The 10,076-nt window shown below is 56.7% G+C and overlaps 1 protein-coding gene and 1 long non-coding RNA gene across 2 annotated transcripts in view; one reads left to right on the top strand and one right to left on the bottom strand.

The window, feature by feature from the left end:
* Positions 1 to 6,295, bottom strand: part of ACOT11 (acyl-CoA thioesterase 11) — a gene marked incomplete at its 3' end in the record, with an annotated part of 15,029 nt that extends 8,734 nt beyond the window's left edge. Inside the window, exons 1-3 of the mRNA XM_017733537.1 lie at positions 5,677 to 6,295; positions 1,541 to 1,616; positions 7 to 56 (exon numbers count right to left, since the gene is read on the bottom strand). Coding sequence (XP_017589026.1) covers positions 7 to 56; positions 1,541 to 1,616; positions 5,677 to 5,840 — 290 coding nt within the window. The remainder of the gene's footprint in view (positions 1 to 6; positions 57 to 1,540; positions 1,617 to 5,676) is intronic.
* Positions 6,296 to 6,568: 273 nt separating this feature from the next.
* LOC108446564 overlaps positions 6,569 to 10,076 on the top strand; it is a 5,703-nt gene continuing 2,195 nt past the window's right edge. Inside the window, exon 1 of the long non-coding RNA XR_001861778.1 lies at positions 6,569 to 7,979. This is a non-coding gene — a long non-coding RNA (uncharacterized LOC108446564). The remainder of the gene's footprint in view (positions 7,980 to 10,076) is intronic.

Raw genomic sequence — 10,076 nt, 5'->3', positions numbered from 1 at the left:
CCCGGCGCCTCCTCCCGCTCCCCTGGCTCCCGGGCACGTGGTGGAGAGGTCGAGCTCTGTGGGGCACAAAAGCTCTGTTTTACCCAAACGGGAAGCAAATCCCCTGAGGGAACAGTGACCCGTGAAGACACTCCTCACACAGAGCCAGGAGAACCCCAGCCCTGCACACCCCCAGGCACCGCCAAAGCCCTTGCCAAAGACAAGGTGCCCGCAGCCAAATGGGGAAAAATCCCTCTAAAAAAATGCTCCATAAGGGATTACTCCAGGTTTCCAGGCCATTTATCACCCAACCCCACTGCCCCCTCCCAAACACCACACAAAACCCCTCCCAAAGTCCTTCCCTCCTCTGGGAAGAAATTTTTCTCCCTGACAGCTTCATTTTTAGGGTGCTGCAGCACAGGGTGGGTTTGCTCTCCTGGGGCCGGAGAGTGCTCCACACCTTCCACCAACACCCCCCCTTTGCCAAAGGAAGCACTGGAAGCTATGTGGTACAAGAAGCAGAGGAGAAGCATCCTCAGTTTGGGGTTGTTCGGGCAGTAAAATATGTTCCTTGCTGGCTGGTCCCTCTGCAGGGCACAGAGCGGCTCCCCTGGCACCCCGGTGGGAAGCAGGGTGGGAGAGAGAGGAGGCTGAGGCAGTGCTGGCAGAGAAAACAGCTGATGAGAGATGTCAAGTGAGTCGTGTTACACAAGGGGTGAACTCAGTTAGCCTGGTGAGTAACTGAGGAGACACGAGGAGCTGTCTGGGCTTTGTCACAGCCCTTCCTTCCGCTTTCTGCTCCCGCTGCAGCTCCCGCTCACAGCACTTGTTGCGAGAGTCCCACTCCAGCAGCTTCTCTGCCCTTTGCTTTGCCCAGATTCTTTTAAAGATGGGTTTATACTGAAAATGATGCTTTCCCGATTACCCTGAGCTCACTGCCTCTCAGAATAGCATTTTTCTCCAGTGGGTCTAACCTCTGTTTCCATAGCTACTGGTACACGACATCCCGGGAACGGCACAAACCTCGCCTCAGCAGAGACGGCGGCGAGCACCGAGCCAAGCCGATGGCAAAGGGCTCCCATCCTGCAGTGAGACCAAGCCCCGGCCACCAGAGCCCCTCCAGCAGCCTCCAAACCCCTCCGTGAACCTCCTGGGCTGCTTCCCAGCATGCAGAGGCGCCTACATGAGTACCACAGAGCTATTTTGGGAAGCCGGCAGGCTCTGGGGTGTGAGCCAGCAATGCAAAGAGCTCCAAAGCCGCCTGCTGCAGAGCGAGCAGACAGCCTGCCCCGAGATCCCGCCGGTCATTTTCCCGGCGTTTGACAGTTCTGAGTTTTAGGGAAGAAGCTGCTAGTCCTGGGAAGAGCCCTGGCCCTGCGGTAGCCAGCAGGAGGCTGGGGATGCTGATGGGGAGGGAACACGTTGGGAGAGGAGGCAGCCAGGTCCGGTGCAGGGCTGGGAGCAGCTCCTGGCACAGGGTGGCATTTCCCCAGCACAGCCTGGGTTAGTAGCCGCCAGCACAACAGGGAGCCACGGGTTAGTTGCACAGCACGAGGGGTACCTGGAGGCCATTGCAACAGAAGCTCAAGATCTCTTCAGGGACTATAATATTCCCCTTGACCATTTTTAAGAGACACCTGGAAAGGAGAAGAGTGGCTCTGGTTACGGCAGGACTGGCAGAGACGGGAGTGGCTGTTTCCCGGCAGGGACAAGGCAGTGTGTGTGGCAGGTTGTCACACCCTGTCCCCACATCCCATGCTGACGTCTCTCCCCACAGCACTGACCCCTCGCCAGCACCTATCAGGGGGCTGTCAGAGCTGAAACAGAGAAGGGCAGACCAGGGCAGGTGCTTGCCATTCCATGGGAGTCAGGTCCCACGCTCACCAGCCCTGATGAAAGAGGCCCAGCTATTTTGGGGTGCTGGACCAAGCACAGGTTGCAGGGCCGTGGCCAACCCCTTGGTCGATGATGCTTTGTCAGTGCTTCCTGTGTTGCTACATGTGACAGGACTGTGCCTTGAAGCTCCCCTGGCCGGAGCAGTGACACCGCTGCAGTCACAAGACAGCCGGGAGCATATTTTTGGCAGCAGGCAGGGCTGAGGCTGCCACGGGTGGTACTGAGGGCAGCGAATGGGAAGCACCCAATGCAAGCAACGCCACTGTGCCCTGCTCCAGCCCCTCTGCCTGTGAAGCCCTGGCATTCCCCAAGGGCATCATGTGCCCTTGGGTGCCTGCAGGCTCCTGGGCCACGAGCATGGTGACTGTGTCCCAGCTGGACATTGTGGTGGCATTGCAAGGAAAGGCAGAGTGGGAGCTGCAGCAAAAACAAGTGGAACAGGCTTTGTATTTACAGTTTGCTTTTAAACACAACACTGCCAGGCCCTTGGCACACCCCCAGCTTCCCGGCACACATCCCTCTACCTGCTGGAGGCAGCTGCTCTTTTACCGAGGCAGGGGGTTGACTGATTTTGGCAAGGGGCTAAAAGAGTGGAAGCTGTAGATTTGCTTCCTGCACCGCCAGGAGCTGGGGTGTCACACGGAGTGCACCCAATGAGGTCGGTACAAAACAAGGGCGCTCAGGTCCCCTACACACACAAACGGCACCGTGGAGCCTCTCGCAGCCTCCCACCCCTGCCCCAGCAGCACCGGGTTTTGCTTTCCCCAGCCCCATGACTTTTTCCCTAGCCCCATGACCTCTCTAGCCTTGTTATTGAGGTTTGGGAGCTTCCTGATGGCTCACTCGCCCTTGCAAGAGCCCAGTGCAAGAGTTACTCTCCTGTTTTACAAGACGGGTTTGCTGCCCAATTGCAGACATGAGGCGGTGGCTGGGGGTGGTCCTGTTACACCCCATAGCCCCAGCCTACAGCACCAGAGGGACATTCCTTGGAAACCCAAACCTGCTGCTGGCTCGGCAATCGTGTCACCTTGTCCCCTGGGCTGCGTTAGCAGGAGGGGGAAAAATACCCAGAGCTGTCTGCTTTGCATCATCCTCCTGCTATTTCCCAGGCAGCCCCAGCCCACGCTCCCACCCTGGGGAAGGGGAGCGCCCCGGCAGCGCTCCAGAGACCCGGAACCATTCAGCCAGTGGGTATTTATGGAGTATTTGTTATCGAAACTAAGTGAGCAAGTGTCTGTCCTCATTAAAATCTTCAGCCTCACTCAACTGTCACATTTTTAAAGCTGTTGACTGATGCAGCCCTTGGGTCACCATGGCAACGGGATGCAGTACCCAGGCAATGATGCTCTTACTCTGTCACCCCTCAAATGACCCACTTCTACCCAAAAAAAAAAAAAAAGAAAGTTCGCATTAGAAAAAAAACCCTTCCAGCAGAATGTTTTCCTTGCCTCCTGCCACGCTCACTTCCTGTGCTTCTGGAGGCGTAGGAAGCCCACAGAGCAAACCAGCAAAGACACAGAGGGGAAGACACACCAACAACTCTGCAAGTACTGGGGAGAGGGACCCGACGGCACCCCACAACTCTCCTATACCCTGGCAGAAGGGTGTCCTGCAGCACTGGAACATCCACAAGCTCCAGGGAAGGTTTCTGCTGTGAAATTCGGTGCTGGCCTCTTCAGAAATCACCAGGGGATGAACATCCATTGCAAACCCTCGTGGGTCCCGCAGCTCCCTAGGATGATGCTGAGCAGAGATGCAGGAGAACAGTTGTTCCTCCCAATCCTTGGGCCCACTGAAAGCAGGGTGTTTGCTTTAGCCACCCCCAAGACAGTGGATGAGAGGGAGGGACAAGGGTGAAACTGAGGTGGGGGTCCCAAATGCTGGGCTTTGGAGGGGCTCTGGGCAGAGCAGGGCAGCCTTGCACCTTGAGCCACCCCCACCTGCTCTCAGAGCTCTCTCACCACCCCACTCCCACCTCCCAAACACCTAATCCCCATTTTCCCCCACCTGGCTCTGCCTCCTACCCCCACCCCTGCTCCTCGACATAACTTTACCCCTCCCTGGAAGTATATAAAGAAAAAAAGGGGGGAGACGCTGGGGAGGAAAGCGGCGACAATGAAGTTCTCATGGGGGATTATTGGTGTATAATTGAGCAATATCCATGGTAACAAGCAAATCTGCACGCGTTAAAGAATTAACCTGACCTACTTTGGGAAATTCTGCCATCTCGACAGGGCAGTGAGGGCTGTCCATCCCCCGAGACCCGGCCCGCCACTCCCACTGCCAGCAGTGGCAAAGCCCCGGTGCCAGCAGTACTGGAGATGTCCAGCACAGCTCAGCCCCATCACCACATGCCCATGGGGATGGAGCAGGGTCCCCAGGATGAGAGCTGCTGCTCAGGATGTGGCCCCACTGGGACAAGAGGGACTGAAGGGCCAGGTCACAGCACGGTGAGGAAACACAGCAGCTCCCTGCAGCACAGAGGGTGGCCAGCCCAGAAGAAAGGGCAGGACAAACTGCAAGTGGTATTTCTGGGACCACACATCTTGTTTCCTTAGAGTTCATGGTGCAAAGCAAGGCATAGGGCCAGGAAAGTGCAAATCGAGGGTCAAAGGCAAGAGCGATGACTCCTCTTACAAGGGGATGATGGTTTTCCAACCATCACCCATGGGAAAGCTTCACTCAAGGTGAGCGCAGCGGGCACACCTCCAGCACCCTCACCTCCTCTCCACCACAGGGTGAAGCATCCCCAGCCCTGGCCCTGCCCGCAGCCCCCTCCATACCCCTGCCCAAGCGCTCTCTACACCTCCTGTGAGGCTCCTGGGAAGGCTGGTGCTGATTTGCCAGCACAGGGGCAAAGTTCCCAAGGGAGCATCCCAGGGGACAAAGGTCTGGCTCCAGTGCAGGGGGAGAACAATGCCACATGTCACGCCAGTACAGCTGTAAACACTGCCAGGCCCAAAATTCACACGCTTGGGGACAGAGAGGCACCTTTGCCCGGCCACCCACAGCGTTCCCAGGGAGGAGACTGCCACAACATCAATACAACCGTGTTTTAGACCACCACAGTCGAGCCCACCAAGCTGGAAACCACCACAGTGGAGACCAAGCTGGTGCAAAGGTCTACACCCTGGTGGTCTTACCTGTGTGGTCTCCACAATGGGGGTCACCATGGTTGAGACCACTGGAAAACACCCAGGTGAACACCATGGTGGTGTGCTGGTCTACATCATGGTAGTCACCATGGCCAAGACCGCCTCATTGGAGGGTGGAGATCCCCATGGCATTGTGCCACCCACCCCGCCACCCACCCTGCCCCAGCCAGCCCCAGCACATCCCTCTGCCCTCGCCGTGCTGCCATCATTGCCAGCAGCCCTGTGCCCACGCTTCCCAAATATCTGCCCCTGCTTTTAAGTGAGAAGAAGCTGATTCAAGCCAAAGCCCCCTAGTACTCCTCCTGTCACACCCAGGAAGACCTGGGGGGGGTTTGATGTTCCCAGCTCTTGCCCGCTGTCCCCGCTGCAGCCGGAGGGTGCCACGTTCCCATGAAAACCACGATGGAGCAGCAGCACAGCTCGATGCAAACCCCAAGGGCAAGAAAGCATCACCCGGGTAAGCAGGGGGGCACAAGAAGCTTTCACCCCTCACCTTCTCCCTGGAAGAGCCGCCCAGCACAGATGCAAGCCAGGACAAGCCGCCGCTCCACCGCCGGGAGTGGAAGTCTCCACAGCAGCTCCCGCTCACCCAGCCCTGGGGTTCCCCGCCTTGTCCCCATGGTCCCCAGCTCCCCCCAGCCCTCACCTCAGCCAGAAGAAGCTGAGCATTTGCGGGAGGTGTTGAGGCGACGGCTGGCTCGGAGGGGGAGCGTCCGGACACCTGCGGGCGCGGGCGTCGAGGCCAGGCTGGCGCGGAGCCCTGGGACGGGGCCAGCGCACACCCCCTCCCGCTTCCTTAAATATGGCCATGCAGAACTTTTCTTAAGGTAGCGCTTGGCAGATCTGCGCTCGCCTGGAAAATGGCCGGCGCTCTGGAGGCTGGCTCTGGATGCAGGAGGGAATGCGTCGGGCTGGCTGCAGAGCCAGGGAGAGCGGCGGGAGGCACCGGCGCGCTGCCAGCAGCTCTGCGGAGCGGGGTGCTGCTGCTTCCTTCATCCCTCCCCAGGGAGCAGCTCCTGGGACGAGGTCTCCTCCCCAGCCCACTCATCATCCTCTTCTCCCCCCATCACCTCAGCAAGGGGCACTCAGTTAAACTTGCCTAAAAATATCAGTATTTTCCCCAGAGCCGCAGGTGCTGACACCAAGCTCACTGTCCGGAAAAGCCTCGGCAAACTTCTCCAAAGCAAATCCAATCCACACAGCTGCTCCCTGGCCCTGCTGCCTTTGAAGTACCTCTGACAGGGCTTATCACAAAACCCCCCCCCTTTTTTTTTTTCTTAACAAGGAAATAAAATACAAATTGCACTGTCACTGCATTAATGACTAATGGGTTTAGTGGAGATGTTGTTCTCTTTGTATTTGATTTAAACACTTTTACAAGTGAATCTTGGTAATCAACCTACAAGAGTTTGATCAAAGCTCTTGGCAGGCACCGGCAGCACAAGTATTGCCACTGGAAAGCCAGCAGAGAAATAATCAAGCAATTTCAACAAAGCCCCACTTTTTTTTTTCTTTTTTTTTTTTGTAAATAAGAATAACAAAGCACTGGAACAGGGCAAAAGTCTCTGCCTCAGCCACCTAAATTTAGGCTGGACGTGGAAAATGTTCATCAAAACCCTAGACCCAGGCACAGGGGAGGTGGGACACCTGGATACCTCTGCAAGGGCTGGGCCGGGTAGGGATGGAGGTGGGGCCCACCTCAGGGTGATGCCGCCCTGAGGGGGTTTGGAGCCTTTGGGGGATGGAGGAAGCAGTGCTGCACAGCACCAGGTGATTGATCCGATTATGCTGATGGAGATTCTCTCTGGAAGAAGATTGTTGCCTGAGGACTTTAACCCCACTGAGCATTCACTGCTCAGCTACTTGGATAAAATGTGCAATTCTTCATTCCGAGGGCAGGAATGGAGCAGCCCTTTTGCCCTGCCCAACCCCTTCCATGCCTTGAAGGTGGCTTTGCACACCCAGATACGATTAAATTCCACCATTTCAGAAAACAACATTTCCTTTAAAGCATTGTCTTTTGGGACAGCAAATAGGGTATTTCTCACCACAATGGTTTTCTACCCGCTTGCAGCAGACCAGGTGCCCTACAAACCAGATGGCAGCAAGCGTCCTCCAGAACATCTCCCCACCTTTAGCACGGAGGCCCCTGGCCAGGAAGCTCTTCAGGGATCTCTCCCTCCCTCCTTAGGACTGTTTGTTTCTGCAGCCAGAGATTAGGATCAAAAGGTTTGTTCCATGCAGGGAAAACGATTCTTCCCACTCCTCGGAGTCAAAGGGAACAGCACAATTAGAAACACTTCAGATGCTTGACCCACGCTCGAGCCTCCAAACAAAAGTTGCAAGGAGAGGGTTGATGTTTTCCAGGCCCAATTAGCATAATGTTGTAATTCCCGAGCTCTCAGGCTGCCTGCATCCCTTCGCCCCGGCCGCCCAGCGAGCGCACGCCGGCACCAGCTCCTTCCTTCTGATCCATCACCATATGCCCGTCTTTTACAGTTCTTTGGTGCGTGATGCTCAGAGAGTGGATAATTAGCTAAATGAATTAATTGACATTCATACTTGTAATTAGCAACCGGTTACAAGCAGCTATTCTCCTTGGGACAGCTAAAATTTCTCAGGGATTGGTGTTAAAATACTGGAAAATCGTTCGGGGTAAGTAACGAGGGCTGTGAGTGCTGATGGTGCCCGGGTTCTGCCTCGGCCGCCGCATGGTAAACAAGCCCGTGCAGAAGCAGAGCAGGCTGTGGAACGTGTTGGATCTGCCGCTGCTGCTCGGGAGGAGGAGAACTTTCCAGCTTCGGAAGAAATCCGGGCCAGATGGGCGGCCTCCAGCCGGCGGCTCCCACCAGCTCCCGGCTAACCCTTTCCACCCCCACTCACCCGAGAGTTCGCAGCGAGGACCCGGCAGTGGAGGCTGCTCATGCAAAGCAATGGGAATTGGATGTCGTGAGTGTTAATTAAACCATTAATTACTGCTGAGCAGGGGGGAAAAAAGTGACCTGTTGGTTTTATCGCTTCTTGGAGTAGTAGGGAGGATGAATTGCTCAGGGGCTTGGCAGTGGGTGAAAGGGGCTGCGGCGTGAGGTAGATCTCGGCTGAAATGTAGGTTTTCTCGGATTTTAAGGGGATGCTGGCGAGCACCAGCCCGGTGCTGGTGCAGCCACAGCTAATCCCAGCACCCTGCGAGGCCAGGAGTGGGACCCACACTAGGGACAGCATTAGTGGAGACTGAGACCCCAGCCCTCCTGTACTGCTGAGGGAGACCACACCACCAGGGGCTTGGACAGGTTTTCAGGGTGTCCCAAACTGCCCTAGCAGGGATCCCACTCCCAGCCATGGGCTGCAGTCATCACCCAAAAGCCACAATAATCAGCACTCACAGCCTCTGGAGTCATAGCCCCTGAGATAGAATGTGCAGGGACCCCAGGCCCCCAGAATGTAGCAGGGGTGGGTGAGCTGAAGGTCTCTTCACCCTGGAAAAGGCTCCCCAAACCTGTGTGCTGATGGGAAGAAGGGAGGCAGCACACAGACAGAGCCATACAAATGGCTCGTTATGGAAAAGAGGAGAAAAAGTGATACTAATGCACTTCATAAATCAAACTCTCGTGTCTTGCTGCATCAGGAGCTCTGCACCACCAAGGAGCAGAGCCTGGGCTGAGGGTACAAAGGACTCCAGGGAGGAGGAGCCCTCCAACTGCTTGGAGACCAGCATTGGGGTGCTCTGCCCTGCACCACCTCCCACCCTCTGCTACCCACAGCAGCTGCAGCAGCTCTGGCTGGCACAGAGGCAGTGCCATAGGGTGCCATAGGGTGGTAGGACAGGGGATAAACTGGCACCCCACGAGCCTGGGTCTCCCTAAGAGAAGGGCTCTCCCACAGCTCCTGGCACATGATCAGGGCCCCGTCACTCTGCCAGGAGTCCTGTTCTTGGCTCCTCCAAGCTATCAAAGCTTTAGATTTCCCTGGCAGCGCCTGGAGTTTAAAGGCTGGGGAAAGGGACAAAAAAAAACCAATCTCAGAAGAGAGGCAGTGGGAAAGGCTGGGCCAAGGAGCTGTCATGCCACCCCTTCAGCTAGTACACACCCCAGTACGTTCTCAAACACACTGCACAGGACAGCAGGAAGGCTACTTTTTCTTTAGCTGCAGGCAAAAAAAAAAAAAATCAATTACAAGGTAACCTATTTTTCAACTCCTCCATTGGTATTTACTTAATTTCAAGGCTGGCTTGCCCACCGGGCCAGGGAGAGGACGAGGGAGGCTGTGTGCCATGAGGCTGAGCCAGGCTGTGGGATTTCATTTGGGTTTAATTGAGACACCAAAGCCCAGAGCAATGAGGGGTTGTTTGAATGGGACAGAGTGTGACATGGGGCACCCAGGCAGAGCCCAGCCCTGATGGGGATGGGGAGCACCAGGGGGTTCCCTGGTGCTTGCAGGGCAGCAGGAAAAGCCCACTGGGAAGCAGAACTTTCTGGAGAAGGTTTGGGAGGTGCTGGTGGGCCATGTGGGCAGGGACTGCAAGGGGGGGGTCCATGGGGACAGGAATAGCTCCAGGGGTCCACAAGAGCAGAGAGTCCCGGGGAATCCACGGGGACAGGAGCACTCGGGGGGTACATGAGGACAGGGCCATCCCAGGGCAGTCCATGAACACTTGGATATCTGGAGGGGTTACACAGACACAGGACACCCGTGGGCACATGGGGCTAGGACACTGGGGGTACACAGGGACAGGGGCACCCACCGGGGGGGCACAGGACATCCCTGGACATACGGACACAGGATCCCGAGGGTACACAGGGACAGGAACCCCCCGGGGACCACACGGACACAGCACCACGGGGGAAGACAGACACCCCCGGGGGACACACGGACATAGGACACGTGAGGACACACGGACACAGACACCCCCGGGGGACACACGGACACAGGACACGGGGGGACACACGGACACCCCCGGGGGACACACGAACACAGGGCACGGGGGGACACACGGACACAGGGCACGGGGGGACACACGGACACCCCCGGGGGACACACGGACACGGG

This window comes from Corvus brachyrhynchos, unplaced genomic scaffold (genome assembly GCF_000691975.1).
Source record: "Corvus brachyrhynchos isolate BGI_N302 unplaced genomic scaffold, ASM69197v1 scaffold34, whole genome shotgun sequence".
NCBI classification, from domain to species: Eukaryota; Metazoa; Chordata; class Aves; order Passeriformes; family Corvidae; genus Corvus; species Corvus brachyrhynchos.
The sequence above is the reverse complement of the archived record's forward strand: the minus strand, read 5'-3'. Positions and strand labels throughout refer to the sequence as shown.